Source organism: Bombyx mandarina, chromosome 09, assembly GCF_030267445.1.
Source record: "Bombyx mandarina strain Sakado chromosome 09, ASM3026744v2".
Taxonomy (NCBI): domain Eukaryota; kingdom Metazoa; phylum Arthropoda; class Insecta; order Lepidoptera; family Bombycidae; genus Bombyx; species Bombyx mandarina.
The window spans coordinates 988,208-1,005,174 of record NC_143216.1 but is presented as its reverse complement, the minus strand read 5'-3'; the positions used below and the strand labels follow the sequence as shown (position 1 = coordinate 1,005,174).

Genomic DNA, 16,967 nt, shown 5'->3' with positions numbered 1-16,967 from the left:
CGAAACGCATTACTGCTTTACGGCAGTAAATAGGCAGGGTGGTAGTTCCTACCCGTGTGGACTCACAAGAGGTCCTACCACCAATAATTACGCAAATTATAATTTTGCGAGTTTTGATTTTTATTACAGGATGTTATTCCTTCACCGTGGAAGTCAATTCAATCGTGAACATTTGTTAAGTACGTATTTCATTAGAAAAATTAGTACCTGCGGGATAATAATTTTAATAAGTATAAGTAATTTTAATAAGTAATAATTTAATAAGTAACGTCTTAATAAATTTTTTCGTTTCATTTGACATTAAAATTCTTTGTCGGAATTGAAATTATATTAAGAAATGTATAAAGACAATAATGTTACATGTGATCCCTGTTTTAAATAAGTCTTAACTCAGCCAACTAATGTTTACATGTAATGTCAGGATGATTGCATACTTTATCTTCATTGTAAGAATACTTTAGTGCAGGGCATAATATTAATATTCTTTCCAAGGAAGTACAGTATACTATAATATTAATATGACCATAACCTGTTAGACTTATTGCTGAAGCTATAATTATAACTATTGGACTGCTAATATTTTTACCATTTTTATTCATATTGTGTTTACAATATTTTCTCATTTATATAGAATATGTATGCGACTTATTTACATTACAAAAATGCGTTCCATTTAGGTCTAAATAGACCTTCTCTGGTCAGACTTTAAACAGCCCGTGTATCAAAAGACCGACTGTTGTGTCTTTAAATATTATATGTACATATTATAATGTATATGCACAAATATTACTGGTGGTAGGACTTCTTGTGATTCCGCTTGGGTAGGTACCACCCTGCCTATTTTTGCCGTAAAGCAATAATGCGTTTCGGTTTGAAGGGCGGGGCAGCCGTTGTAACTATTCTCAGATCTTAGAACGTATTTCTCAAGTTGGGTGGCGCATTTAATTTGTAGATGTCTATGGGCTCCAGTAACCTAACACCAGGTAGGCTGTGAGCTCGTCCACCCATCTAAGCAATAAAATAAAAAAAGTACATAAAAGTTCTCAACGACAACATTGCGATTGTCGGTCAAGGATTAAGCATGTGTTGTATTGATATCGGTGTTTAAGTTTATAAAGACTGCAATAAGTTAATGGCCAGTCGGGTCGTATCGAGTGGCGTACTCAAGTTTTGGGAGATATATATTTCATTTTTCTAAGTAAATGTTTACTTCACGTGATCCTATTTTTTTTTATTGCCTATATGTGTGGACAAGCTCACAGCCCACCTGGTGTTAAGTGGTTACTGGAACCCATAGACATCTACAACGTAAATGCGCCACCCACCTTGAGATATAAGTTCTAAGGTCTCAGTATAGTTACAACGGCTGCCCCACCCTTCAAACCGAAACGCATTACTGCTTCACGGCAGAAATAGGCGGGGCGGTGGTACCTACCCGTGCGGACTCACAAGAGGTCCTACCACCTGCAAAATGATCCTAAATGATTTCCGCCATAAAACCCAAAAAAAATTGTGATTTGCGTAAGTACTGGTTTTAGGATTTTAAAGCAGCACAGATAACGAACAACTTTGTACATTAAATAATAATGAGACTTCAAATTCATATATCAAGTGGTATTCAGGTTGTGATATCTATAGGTTTCGGTAATCACTTAACACTAAGTCAGCCGTGAGCTCATTCACCCATCTAAGCAATAAATAAACAAAAACAAAAAAAAAGTATATTAAAAATTCGATTTAATTTTATAACAAAAAACAAATATAAACAATTTTCACATCATCAAATAAGTTACACTAAATTATTAACAATGAATAAAACCAATGTTTATGTCAAACTTTAATTTCGGCAAATCGTCGCTGTCAAACTAAAATCTGCTATGTGCAAAAACTCTATTTACGAGTAAAAACATTACAAAATTTTATATGAAGATGAATTTTTAAGAACTATATCAAATGAAAGCTATAGATAAATATTAAAGCTATAGACACAACAGTTTTTTTTTATACGGTAGATAGGGCTGTGAACTATACGAAAAGCTCAAAAAGTAAAAATCTCATAAAGTGCACATAGCAGATTTTGGTTGGACAACGACGAAATGCTACTTCTAACTACTTCAAAACGAGCATGGCTAATGTTGGGACCAACAGCATGAATGTTGGCAATACGGTAACAGCAGAGCCTCTGGCTGCTTTCAGAATCTCCTGTGCTTTGTCAGTTCCCCATTGCATGCTTGTTCTTGCCGAGTTTATAGCGTTTAGTCCAACGTTGAAGTTGGGTATCATGTTTTGGTTGGCCCGAAGCCAAGATTCCATCTGTAAGAAAATTCCAAATTAAGTTCTCAGTATAGAGCTTTTAATGATTAGATCTATTTACTCTTATAAATCGACTGACAAGCTCGTGGACCCCCTGGAGTAAAATGATGGCCAGAGCACTTTGCTATTACAACTTGAATGTCCTAACTAAAATCTGTGTTTAAATTCACGAAACAAAATTAATCACTTTTTTTTATTGCCCAAGTAGGCAGACGATCATACGGCCCACCTGATGGTGAGTAGTTACCGTCGCTTATAAACGTCAACAATGCCAGGGGCAGAGCCAGGCCGCTGCCTACCTCTAAGCCTGCCTGCCTATCCCTATCACCAAAAATTAAGTAACTCACATCTTCGAGTCCTTCTTCGTTCAAATAGGAAGCCAAATTAGAAATAACGTTATCGAACCAAGCGGGGAGAACGACTCTGAAACAAAGTAAATAATAATTTGACTAAGTGATATGTATGACACCTGTTTCTGGCAGTTCAGCCGAGCCTCCGGCGCCGCCGCCGGCGTTGTCGTCACCAATCGCGTCTAAACATATCTCACCTGTTTCTGATCCACATCAGCCCGGACCCTCGTCCATACGTTATTCCCCACCGCTCACACGTCGCAAGAAGAGAGTTGAATACAAGCAATTCTATTATTGACTATAATTAATTTCTATTGTTGTCAGGTTCCAAAATTAGTGTGGAGGAATGATATGTATGACACTGTTGTCCATGCTAATCGTCAGCAGCAATAAACCAGTACGCGCTCAGAACGGTTGTTTGTTTTCTTAGTCACATACATCTCACTAAGGGTTGATCATACTTTAAAGAAGATCAAAATCCCAAATCTTTAGATTATATTACAGATATTGTGTAATAAGGTCTTACCCTCGTCTGATTTCCTCGAAGTTCTCCTTCAAGTACTGCAGGGCTACATTAGCGTTGGAACGGTCTCCCATATAGAAGAATGTGAAAGCATTCACTCTATCTTGAGCTTTGACATCGTCACTCAAAATTATGCTTAAGTATCTAAAACAAAAAAGTAGTTACAGTTCGATCCTTTAGTAAGGTTTATGGAGTTACTATAAAAATATAAAGTGTTACTTTTCCAAAAATCTTAAATGATATAGCTGACAGAGTACTCCGAAAATGGTGTTTGCTAATGATGGGAGGATTGTAACGCGCGTACCACCATCATATTTCTGTGAAGTAGTAGTCATAGGTTTCGATTGAAGAATGAAATAATCAAATAATCTCAGGACTCAAGATGGGTGGCGGCATTCTATTGTGGTCAGTTTTCGGTAACCACTTCATTTAACTAGAGATTAAAACAAAAAAGTTTTTGGAACCATATAGATTACAAGACGCTAGAAATAAGCGAGATGCTGATTACTTCTGAACTATCCCGGTATAGCCAGACAGGAATTATAGAGTTTAATTAAACAATGGGTAGTTGACTAATGATGAATCTAATCATTGTAACTTACTCCTGTCGAGCTTGGGGGTTCGTGGTGCACCCAAGAGATCTGAGCATAGCGACCTCGTCACCTTGGTTATTCGAGTTCTTTCTGCGCTCATATAGGAATCGCCACTCATTGTAACCACCTTCAAGGAGACCAGAGCAGAAAACGTGTCGTCTCAGGTTAGGGTTGACGCTAAAAATATACATAAATCCATCGCTTAGACCATCACTCGAAGAAATACTTAAATACTAGGAGCCTGAAAAGAGTTAAAAGTACGGTACTGCACACCCTGTACGCCAATAATAAATGGGTTTCCACCATCAAAGACAACAAAAAATCCGATCTCATTTACAACGTCTTAATGGAGAGGTTCACTAGATACTTCTTCTCCTTCGTCTATCAGCCCACAGATATAGCGTGGATTTATTCGCATTTTAGCCTGTTTTGAATAGGTGACAGATGAGACATGAACAATTACACCGAAATACCCAAATGTCATTCAAGAAATGGTTAATTTAACCGGTAATCTAATCCGGACTTCATGTTACAAAAATCAAGGTTATCGGACAATTTAGACCGTTATCCATATATCACCCGTACGATTAAGTCATTATTTTATATGCCCAGAGTCACTTATCATCGTGATTTGTAATAGACGATAGTCACGCAAAATGTAACTAATCCATTTATCTTTTTAGGCAAATTGATCAAGCTTTAACTCATTTCAAATAAAAACGAGGAGGTTCTTTGTGGGTAGTTAATGTTTTTGTCATCACGGAATTTTTGCAACAATTATAGATTTTTTTGTTTCGTCGTGTCCTAAAGGATAAGACGTCCGCTACATTCGTGTTGAGCGATGCACCGGTGTTCGAATCCCAGGCGGGTTCTAATTTTTATAATGAAATACGTACTTAACAAATGTTCACGATTGACTTCCACGGTGAAGGAACAACATCGTGTAATAAAAATCAAACCCGCAAAATTATAATTTGCGTAATTACTGGTGGTAGGATCTCTTGTGAGTCCGCGCGGGTAGGTATCACCACTCAGCCTATTTTCAGCCGTGAAGCAGTAATGCGTTTCGGATTGAAGGGCGGGGCAGCCGTTGTAACTATACTTGAGACCTTAGAACTTATATCTCAAGGTGGGTGTCGCATTTACGTTGTAGATGTCTATGGGCTCCAGTAACCACTCAACACCAGGTGGGCTGTGATTTTGTCCACCCATCTAAGCAATAAAAAAAAAACATTATTTTTAAGGGTGGACCAGCTCAAAGCCCGCCTTTAAGTGGTTACTGGATCCCATAGAACAAAGCAAATATTCCCACCTTGAAGCATGAGTTCCAAGTATCAGTTTTGCAGTACAACCTCTTCCCACCTTTCAAACCGAAATGCATTAGTGCTTCACGGCAGAAATTGAAAGTTAATAAGATTAACTGGTAAAAAATCATCAGTTAATTTTCTGTGTATTTTGTGGTCTTATTTGTTCTTAATTATGACAAAGGTAAGTTCTTTATTGGAGATCGTGTAATAGTTAAGCTTTGGATAAGGTAAATTATCTGAATCTATCGAAATTTTCATTGTTATTCATTTGTCGATGCAACACCAATTTGTGATAAAGAGATTGCAACAGTCGCAGCCATCGATAACTAATTTACCAAGCTTACCTGGTGCCACTGGTCCTCAAAGCATTGAACTTCTGAATAGCATTAGAAATGCAACCGTCATGCCCAATATTACACGCAAATGACAAAACGAAAAATCTATTCAAGGTCCTTGTGAGGGGCTCGCCGTCCACTACATCATAACCTAGATCTGCAATGACTGCTTCCAGGAAGGTGTAGAGAATTGTCTGAAAGAAAAAAACAGTAGTTATAATGGGAAAAAGTATCAATTTTTGGAACGAAGTTCCTTATGTGACGATTACCCTAACCGGGAAAAAACGTCCGTAACGTAAGATTTTTATTAGTAATGCACACAGTGTACGACTTAACTTTCTAATAATGTATAAAAAAGAACATATTTTTTTATCATTCATATCATTCATTATATGATAAGCTTTGGGACAAACTGTGCAGGGCGGGTGTACCGGTTGAGGTCATATCAGTGTTACAGGAATGGTACCACTGCCAGCGGAACCAGGTGAGATGGGCGGGAGCTTTGTCCGGGCCATATGGCATGGAGTGTGGCGTGAGGCAGGGGGGGCTGACCTCTCCTTTGTTATTTAACTTGTACATAAATGACCTTATCGGTGAGCTCAGCAGCACTCATACCGGTTGTCATATTGATAGTGTATGCGTCAATAATATTAGCTACGCGGACGATATGGTGCTGCTGGGACCATCGGTAGGTGCTATTCGTAAGATGCTGGCTATATGCGAGACCTACGCTGGGGAACATGGACTGACCTACAGTAAAGCAAAAAGTAAAGTTCTGCTTTTCAAGGGTAAGTCAGGTGCACCCGTTCCAGTTCGTGTTTATTCAATTAAATTATATGATGAGGAACTGCAGAGAGTGACCAGTTTTAAGTACCTGGGCCACATTGTAACGGATTATTTGTCCGATGACGCAGATTTGGAGCGGGAGCGCAGGGCATTGGCGGTCCGAGGAAGCATGATTGCCCGCAGATTCGCTCGGTGCTCCTCCCCAGTAAAAATTTCTTTGTTTAAGGCATTTTGCCAATAATTTTACGCGAGCAGTCTATGGGTGAATCATACTCAACGGGCTGCCAGGGTCCTGCGCGTTCAATATAACAACATCTTCAGGGTGCTATTGCGGCTGCCTCCCTACTGCAGTGCGTCGCAAATGTTTGCTGATGCCCGGACGGATGGCTATCAAGCTATAATCCGAAAAAAGGTTGCCTCTTTTTTAAGACGAGTGAGAGACAGTAGTAATGGCATCCTCGGGATGATTGCTTCTCGCGCTGATTGTCCGATCCAACATAAATGGATGTGTATAATTACCGGACAAGACTGACATATCCTTATTATTATTATTTTACTCTTCATTATGAAATGTGTATGATTTTCTTTTTATTTTATTTTTTCTCCAAATTAATTGACTGATTGACATAATGATAGCTAATATTGACATAGAGTGGTTACTACTGTATTCATATAATTATGTGTTTCTAATTCATTTCCTTTGTATATTTAATTAATTGAATTAGTATATTGTTCATTTTCTATTTGTATTGTTGAACTGTTTGTGTGCTGACTATTGTATTATTATTATTTTATGGATTTTTTCTGAAATAAATGTTTTATTATTATTATTATTATTGACCACGATCTCAGAGCGTTCGTTTGCGCAATACACTAACTCCTATGCAAACAACCGTGAATGAAGTGTACCACAATAAGTTCGCACGTTACCGAATGACAGTGGGTTGTTGCGAAACCACCAGTTTTATTTTCTTTATACCTCGAATAGAACTTAAAATTAATATTTTTATAATAAAGAACTTCGTTCCTATCCGGTGTCCCACGACACCACACATATTTTTATTATTTGTTTTATCTATGTGTCTTATAATGATTTTAAGTCACTTGGGTTAATTCCAAACAGCTTAAGTGAGATTCCGTTATTCAAGACATGAAGATAAATTATTTGATGCGTTACAATGACGATAGCTATCTGATGCCCATTAAATTGGAGCTCTTGACTTAGGGCTGGTTACTTTAAAGTTACGACTATCATGTAACATATACAAAGTAAAAGATTTCAAGCTAAAATTTTCAGATTGTTTGAATTTGAATTAGCTCTTGTGGGCACGTAACAGTAAATACGGAACAGAAAATGTATCAAAAAGTAAAATAAGTGCATTTTGACATTTTCTAATAGTTCTTTAAGCTCGTTCTCAGTATAGGTTTTAATTAAAAATTTAATAGAAATTTAAAAAAAAACTTTAGATATAATGATATAAGCAAAATAATATAAATGAGTAAATAAATGATATAAGATATAATAAATAACAAACGATAGTGATAAGCAAAACTTACATTAAATTCGGCCAAAACATCAGGCATATGCAGAAATCGGTTCCTTAGCCAACCGAAGCCAGTGACGGCCGGATACCAAACATAGTAACTGGTATCTTTCTTGAGGAAGTCCAAAACACGAAAACCAAGTTCGAAACTTAGCTTCTCTGATCTCATCAGCGCGAATACATCATCGACGATCTAATGAAAAATATACAAGTTAATTGTAATGTATTCTGAGATAAAGGTCAAGACTTATACTCAGGGCTACTATTAAAAAGACATTCAAATTTCAACAAAGAAGTTTTTTTCATTGCTTAGATGGGTGGACGAGCACACAGCCCACCTGGTGTTAAGTGATTACTGGAGCCCATAGACATCTACAACGTAAATACCGCCACCCACCTTGAGATATGAGGTCTCAGTATAATTACAACGGCTGCCCCGCCCTTCAAACCGAAACGCATTACTGCTTCACGGCAGAAATAGACGAGGTGGTGGTACCTACCCGCGTGGACTCACAATAGGTCCTATCACAAGTAATTACGCAATTATAATTTTGCGTGTTTCTATTTTTATTACACGATGTTATTCCTTCGCCATGGAAGTCAATCGTGAACATTTGTTGAGTACGTATTTCATTAGAAAAATTGGTACCCGCCTGCGGGATTCGAGCACCAGTGCATCGCTCAACACGTATGGACCGGACGTCTTATCCTTTAGGCCACGTCGACTTCAATGTAGAGATAGCCAAAGACGCACCTGTGCTCTGTTCAAATGATGTATATTGGTATAATCTTCGCTTAAAGCATTAGCGAGACGTTCCCAGTTTTCTTGATTATAGTTCACTCTGTAGATGCCTGTCAACAAACAGGAGAAAAACGAGTTATCGAGCATTTCATTGAACAGTTATCCTTGTCCACGAAAACTTTAAAGTGTTCCAGACGTTTGGAAATATTAAAAGGATAACAACAAACGCGCGATTAAACCGTTGGAATAGTATATTTACAAACATTTCATTATAGTTATTCTTTTATATCTCCATTACTACAGAGGTTAGTCTGTTAGATTAGTCAGCTTAGGCTTAGTTCTTGTGTCGAAAATACCATTTTTTACCACTAAGTATGGTATTACATTGTATGGCCTTGGAAGAAATTTTCACCTCAATTTTATTCTCGGTATTGAACTTGAATACAGTTCTAAATGGGATTCATAATAAATGAATAATGATAGGAGGAGAATAATAATAATGTATTGGGTGGCCCATCACAACAAGGATTTTGTAAGCATGGCCTTGGTTTTTTTATTATTTAGGTTTAGTTTGAATGAATCCATTGATGTTCTATCAGATTATTTCGTGGGTGAATATACTTGTAGGGTGACCCATACCCAATACCAAAGGCCTTTAATATTTTCATTGCCTTAGTAAGCAGAAGAGCATATGCCTAATGGTGAGTGGTCACTGTTGCTCATGGACGTTAGGATGGCCAAGGACATAGCCAAGCTGCTGCCTACCGCAATGATACGAATGATCGAATGATTGCATGATTCAGTCAATATTGAAATCTCAAAGCCAGTTCTTATCTAGACGTTGCGACACCTACTTCAAACTAGAGTTATATACATATATTTTGTTAGATAGAATTACCTTTTTGTTGTACATTAAAGATGACCCATTGGTTTCCAGGTGTTATACGTATTTCATCATTCTGAGCGGTCATTATGTGCAAAGGTCGCAGGGAGTTCCAGTTAGGGTTGCTACCAGTTGTGTAGGTCAACGGAATTGGCCAGATTTGATTAGTTTGTGTTGCACTGGTACTTATGAAGAAGCGCTCCTACAGATTTCACAGATATTATGGAAGATGAAATGAAATATTTAATCATGTATTGAATGTTTAAAATGCCCATTTAGAATTAGATGTAACGTGATGTGTGTAAATTTAAGGAGACTTAAATAGTTTGAATCCTATATAATGATGATTTTCGGTATAGAACAAATAGAGAAATTAACAAGACTTAGTGATATGAATTGTTATTTTCGCAACTTATACTTTCGGATAAGTGCAGCATGCGTTACCTGCTTAAGGCTGATAACTCCGGTTTCTGTATTGACTGCAACATCCAGAAGAGGAAATCCAGGCTCGTCAACCCAGTACTTCATGAATGCTTCAACGTCGAAAGTAGTTTCCAGTGTATTATCTTCGCGTACTGCTCTCACAAAAGCAGAGTATAAATTCTCCGGCGAGGCGTACTCAAATGACCTACAATACAAATCTTTTAATAGTCTATATTCTATACCTTTTGATTGATTCGGTGGAGCAGTAGTTAGCGGCCCTGACTGTTGCACCGAGGGTCGTGGGTTCGATTCCCACTTCGGGCAAACATTGTATGATGAACAAGTTTGTTTGCTCTTTGTCTGTTTGGTTATTATCTAATATGTATATGTTTAAACATTTATAAGTATGTTTATCAGTCTCTGGTACCCATAATACAGGAGTCCTAAATTGGGGACGGATGATCATGCGTGATATGTTCCACCTTATTAAATTATTATTATACATAAGTGATGTTGTAAATGCGAATGATAGCTTTTTGTGGTTAAATTTTAATATTTACATTACCTATTTAAAACGCTATACGTATATATTAAACGCATATATTTGATATATATACAGTATATATAAAAAACAATCTTCCAAGTCTGATGTAAAAAAGTGAATTCATAGCCTCATCCTTTATAGAAAGTATATACGTATGAATAATCAAATCACTTTTTTATACTATACTAGCTGACGCGGCAGACTTCGTAGTGCCTCAATTTATATAAATAAATAAAATAAACTTGAAGCAAACAAAAGAATTCCGTCAGACGGGGGACACTACAAAGGAAAAACAAAAATTGTAATTTTGATTTAATTCAGAGCATTTTCATAATTTATATACCTTTTAAACCTTCTCTGGACTTCCACAAATAAATCAAGACCAAAATTAGCCAAATCGGTCCAACCGCTCTCGAGTTTTACCAAGACTAACGAAAGCAATTCGTTTATAATATAAATATATATATAGTTAAGTGATTACCGGAACAAATAGATATCATGACGTGAATGCTGACGCTGACCTTGCGACATGAGGTTGAACTCTGAATCATATTAAATAAAAGGTCCTTATTATTTCAGGTTCCTCAGACTCAACGTATTACCGCTACTCAAGAAGAAGAAATAGGCAGAATGGACCTACTGTTGCACGGCAGTAATATCTCCTACCACATGTACAGGTACATATAAATTTTGTGAAACGTCGTACTGGAAGTCGTAACGTGGGCAGAAAGCTAACGAGGTGGACTAATGACCTTGTCAAAGTAGTTTGTAGAGACTGGATGAGAAAGGCAAGAGACTGAAGAAAATGGGGTGCATTCGAAGAGACCTACACTCAGCATTGGGTGGACACGGGTTGAAGAAGAGAAGAGAGAGAAAGACTTCCGGTACCACTGTCGATCAAAATGCGTGTGATTAAACAACAAAATTTCCCATTGCTAAAACTGTGGATAAGCTTCTCAATAACTCACCTATCTATGAGGAAATAATTCAAAGCCTTCTTAAATGTATCTTCTGTAACCAAGTGCTTCATCATTAACAGGAAGGAAGCTCCTTTAGAATAACTGATTCCAGAAAAATGACCAGTGACTTGAGCTGGACTGTTCACAGTATGACGTAAAGCTCTGGTGGATGCAGAAGCGTCGGTGGATAATGCGCTTTGCATGTACATCAAGTTGAATTGATCAGCTAGTTCTAATTCGGGATCAATCTGTAAAATTGAGTTCGCACCTTTATTTTAAGCCGTCATCTTCTAGCTAAAGTTCAACCTAATTCAATTACGTGTATAAAAATAATGAGTACTGAACATATTTTCTAATGCCCCAAAAAATTCGTCTTTGACATGTATTTAAGAACATGGTTTTTGTATCTCACTTTCACTCGAGTTCACTTGAAGCTCAGTGTCCAACAAATGTAAATGAATATACGTCGTAAATGACCACTAGGTAAGTATTTCATTTTTCTTTTGGTTTCACCTGAAAATCTTGGTCAATACTTACACCATCCATAGCGAAGTATTCAAAGTAGCTGGCAAAACCTTCGTTAATCCACACGTTATCCCACCACCTGGCCGTGATCAAGTTTCCGAACCACTTGTGAGCGAGTTCATGAGCGGTGATAGTTCCAATGTACATTTTGTCTAGTGCATTTGTTTCGCCTTGTTCGTAAAGGAGACGAACTTCTCTGTTTAAGAGAATAAATTCAAAAATTAATTTCCCCACGAATACATAAATCGTTTATCTAGGTATTGGGACTAAAAAAAAATCAGTTGTCTTTAAAGTCGGTTTACTGACGATAGTTGAACGTGACAACGTCATAAGAAAATACTGATGGAATGGTTTCACTTTTCAATTATCGCAATTATCGTTGCTATAAACAATTGACACCACATTCACTTTTCACTGAACTTCATACTTGACGAAAACAAGTAAATGTATTATTGTATAACAGCTGTCCACGCGGATGCATCGCTCACTCAAGTAGGAAAGAGACAGATGTCGAGCGCTGCCGAACGCGGAGGCCGATTGTGCCTCTTTTTCGCTCGGTCTCGCTTGCACTTCAAGCCTTAAATGGAACGCCTCATGAGTCATGTTTTTTAAATCAATAACACGATTCCATCACTTGGAATGAAATACTGCGTCATAAACAGGCTGAATGAAAAATTTTATTTAATTAAAAATATATATATTGAATAATTCAGTCGCTTTTACACTATTCTATTAACTGTAGAACAAGCAAATATTAGTATTTTAAAAAAAATATCTTTTAAAAAAATGTTGAGTAGTAACTCACTATTTTTTGGATAATTATGTTATTTTCAACTTAAACCAACTAACCTGTAAGTAACCAAGCCCCAATTCTCAGTAGCTCCAGAAGCCCAAAACGGCGAAGCAATCTGATCGTTTTTCATAAAAGATTGCATACTATAATAATCGATATTCAAATATTCTTCTAACCACTTGGTTAGTGGGGGCCCAACTTCTAAGGCATATTCACCCTGACCTTTGGCGTTCGGTCTTGCAAGAATTCTATACGACCTCACAGGATCATTATTGTCAGCAATAACTGTGAATTCTTCACTTATATGGAATGTAACTAGATAGGCTGACATTCTGGGAGTAGTGTGAAAGATTTCTTTAACGCGATCGCCCATTCTGAAATAATTATAAACCCTTAAAAATTATATCAAAATAAAATATAAAGGTTTCCTTGTAAAAACTGGCTTTTCTCAACCGAAACAATGTTGATGTTTTGGAAATATCTAAGAATGCATTGTTGCGCCTCATACACTGGGAAGGCAGTAATTTTCCAAAATAGGCTCGCATTTATTATTATTAAAAATTATTCAATACATAATTACGTTTGTTCTCAGAAGATATTTATGTCCGATTAACAATTAATAGTAAATTTTGGAAAACGTAATACATATTTTGTGTAAGAACATCAAGGTTAAGATCTTTCTGAAATTCATTTTTGTAATAGAAGATGACGATTGTCCCCCTAGATCATCAACTGGGTGCCAAGCATCATCATTAACTATTCACTTCTCGCCTTCCGGTGAGACAGGGATTTTTCTTTCGACTTGTTCGGGCACTGAGACAATCTTGTCTCGTTTGTGGACACTAACATAGATAATAATATAATTGATGTTTAAGAACAATAAAACTTACGGTATGGTCTGCCTGATTGGCATATTGGAATAAGTCTCGGTGAAATTAGCAGGTCTGTTGACGATGATATTGAAAGTAGACTTAAAGCCGGGCTCGTCGAAGCTCGGGAATGCTTGTCTGGCGTTTGTTGGCTGTAAGTGTGTTGCCGCGTACCAACTACAGGACAAAAAATATGGTGAATTTGAAAAAGATATTAAGAGTGCTCTTTTAGCCGAGCCGTGAATGGTATAGCCCAGACGTCATCTATCTTTATCGGAAATAAACAAAAATATGCTAACAAACTTTTTTAATATTATTTTGGATCGTAACGGCACTAGGAGTAACATTTTAAGAATAAAGGTTAGTGTAAGGTTTCCTTGAATGTTTAAATTGCTGGTCTAAAAAACATAGCGTCGAATTATAAACCTCCCCTTAACACTACATTAATTTTTTTTATTAAAAGTTTAAAAACAAGAGGTTTAAATATCTATATCGCATGTAATTATGAAGACATTTCAACTTTCAGTTGTAATTAAACAAGAGAATATTATTATGATTGGTTACAATGGTTCAAGGATTATTTTAAGTAGCATATTTATTGGCGATGAAAAAGAACATACTTTATATAATTGCTAATGCCAATTAATTAACCCGAACCATATCTATCTATTATCTACGCGACTTTATTAATGAGTTGTGATTACTTTTATATTATCATAAGTTAAAATTATTGGGAATAATTATATTTTGATCAATAAAGTACCGAAGTTTTATACTGTCTTATCTGATTTACTTGATGTCTATTTCTAGGAAGGTATTAATATAGTAATATAACAATCAACAAATGATTTTTATTTCTAATAAATTTTCATGATCGGTTGATTGTATGATTTTTTTATGGGCGACGCCAGATACAAGATAGAGCATTTGCGACTTTTTTTTTAATTTGAAGCATGCAAAGCGCGCTTGTACTATCTTCAAAGTATTTCTATATTGTTGATTGTTGTTAATATTAGTGAATGCATATCTGATATTCTCAGGCAAAAAACATTTATATCACGGATATTTCACGATAATTTTTATTGCTACTTAACCAGTATATAACGCCTAGAAAGCTTCAAACCCTTCGAGAATGAGGTATCACGAAAAATTTACTTTAAAAAGTGTTACAAACGCTAATTAGAACTTTATTTACTAATGTGCTACGAAAAATCAATTCCTTTATATATATTATATGTAATCATTAAATTAAAATACATATTAGGGGGTTATTTTTCGAACTACGATTAGTTAGAACGGACTGAAAACCACATTAAAAAAGCTACTTACTGCAATTTCCCATCATCGCCGATGTAATTCCCTCTAAATACTCCTCGAGAAAGTGGGGTTTCGTTGATATTACCAATATATTCGATAGTCAATATATAAATTTGACCGTTGACTAAAGTAACGCCTTCAGCAAGATTAATCTTCAAAAAGTGGTAAGCTCTGATGCGTTCAAACGGGTTCCTCGTGTTCAAGCGAATGGGAACTCCATCAGTATTGGTCAGACTGACTGCGACGATGTGTCGAACGTTCTCTTGAATGATGAGTGCATTCAGATTGTCTTTTACAGCCTGCAAGGTACAAAACAAATTAAAACACACTACTCAACTACAATGATTTCATGCTTCTCAACTTAATTCCTAAGCCACTGCTTTTTTGGCCATAAATTTCTAACTGAAGAACTTGCATTTATCTAGCTAACGTAATGTAGAGATGCATCCTTAAGAATCAATCAAATCAATATCAATATGATGTACCAGTTTTAGGAGTACTAGCATGAAACTAATGGAATGGAGCACGTGACGGTTGTCATTCACGGAGCATGTGGCACATGAAAAATTTAATAGCTGCATCAAACAGCCACTATATTATCACTGATGATGTAGCCAAATATTTCAGATTAGAAATGTCCGAAACTAAAAAACGTTGGAGATATTCTATATTTGTTGGTTACTATTGTCTATACTAATATTATAAAGAGGAAAGATTTGTTTGTTTGTTTGTTTCGAATAGGCTCCGAAACTACTGGACCGATTTGAAAAATTCTTTTTCCATTAGAAGCCGACATTGTCCCTGATGAACATAGGTTACTTTTTTAAAAAAAAAATTTATTTTATTTTTTTGGTTTCATGAGTGTTTTAATGTTTCCGAAGCGAAGCGAGGGCGGGTCGCTAGTTGGTTATAAAAACACAATGAAACATTTCAGATGGTATACATATTCAAGTTGAGAAGTTTTCAATTTTTATTTTAATGTACCACAACTTACCCTAAGCCGAATCGTGGCAATACCATCAAAGGTAAATGCTTCATTAGTCTGTGTTGCTTCAAAATAAGGAGTAATCTCCACGTCGAAATGTATGGGATCTAAATCTTCGGGCACTCGATAAATAGTTTCATCAACATTACTTCGATTGACTGGTTCGTCTGTGTCCAGTGGGAAATCAGTTCTGACAAGAGCCAAAGCGGCCAGAAGACAGAATTTTGTCAGATAATGCATGGCGCTAGAAAATTTAAAAGTGACAATTGGTTACCTATATCGTGTATTGTTATGACTTTAATTACGTTTTTAAACCACATAACAAATCTAACTAAGAAATCATATTTCTGTATTAAAAAGTGAATCTAGATCAACTTAAGATTGAATATTAATTTCAACACACCTGCTTCGGTTCGATTACGCCATGCAAAATGAATGTATTTGAACTAAGCGAACTTGTATTTTATCAAATAGATATATTTTTTATTACGGAATAATAAACATTATCAAAAGGATTATCTCATAATTGAGCGATAGAATTTATCAATATAATTTAGTTATTTAAGATAAGCATAAATGCAAGTAATTATAATATCAGTGTCCTTTAAGATACGAGGAAGTTTTTTCTTTAAAGGTATTTGACGTATTATTTGTTCACAGCATATCAGTTTTCTACAAACTCTTCAATTATGCTGCAGTAAGGAAAAGTATGTGAGAAGACACTAATCATCATCACTTTTTGTAAGATACTTTAGTGATGATAGCATATTAGAATCATCAGTACATATGGTATATGTAAATGTCAACAGTTAAAGATACTATAGAATCTATAAAAAATAAATTGTATAAATTGAAGAATTTTAAATTTCTTCCTTTTTAATCCTCTTAAAAATAAAAGTAATGATACAATAACAAATTTGTAATATATAAATAGATTGTATACAACATACATTTGGCATTCAGCTTCAAGATAGCTTTAAAAATTAAGTATTCCATAATACACGTTCCCAAGTTATATTAGATAGAGACAAAAACACCCGATATACGCAAAAATCGATTTCCAGATGTCTCCAAATAAAAATACTCGACCAAGACGAATTTCTTTCCTTGGTATAGATAATAAGGGATGGTAACTAACAGTAATTAAATGTAGTTAAATTGGACATAATGTTAAGT

General features: G+C 35.9%; 1 protein-coding gene across 1 annotated transcript; it reads right to left on the bottom strand.

The window, feature by feature from the left end:
- Positions 1-1,964: 1,964 nt before the first annotated feature.
- On the bottom strand, positions 1,965-16,315 carry LOC114247387 (membrane alanyl aminopeptidase-like). Its single transcript, XM_028180344.2, has 16 exons — positions 16,195-16,315; positions 15,801-16,035; positions 14,819-15,105; positions 13,511-13,666; positions 12,677-12,994; positions 11,840-12,023; positions 11,312-11,550; positions 9,821-10,004; positions 9,392-9,578; positions 8,506-8,603; positions 7,765-7,944; positions 5,431-5,615; positions 3,789-3,956; positions 3,190-3,330; positions 2,661-2,736; positions 1,965-2,313 (listed from the first exon to the last, which is right to left on the bottom strand). The coding sequence occupies exons 2-16, from the start codon at positions 16,029-16,031 to the stop codon at positions 2,110-2,112; spliced, it is 2,838 nt and encodes a 945-aa protein (XP_028036145.2). The 5' UTR covers positions 16,032-16,035; positions 16,195-16,315; the 3' UTR covers positions 1,965-2,109.
- Positions 16,316-16,967: the final 652 nt, after the last annotated feature.

What these genes read in the sequence shown, in the direction of transcription:
- LOC114247387 (XM_028180344.2), bottom strand. Translation starts at nt 16,031, where the DNA reads ATGCATTATCTGACAAAATTCTGTCTTCTGGCCGCTTTGGCTCTTGTC. An exon ending in AATACTTCGCTATGGATGGT is followed by an intron (nt 11,551 to 11,839) that starts GTAAGTATTGAC and finishes TCAATTTTACAG; the next exon opens with ATTGATCCCGAATTAGAACT. An exon ending in ATGTTTTGGCCGAATTTAAT is followed by an intron (nt 5,616 to 7,764) that starts GTAAGTTTTGCT and finishes TTTTTCTTTCAG; the next exon opens with ACAATTCTCTACACCTTCCT.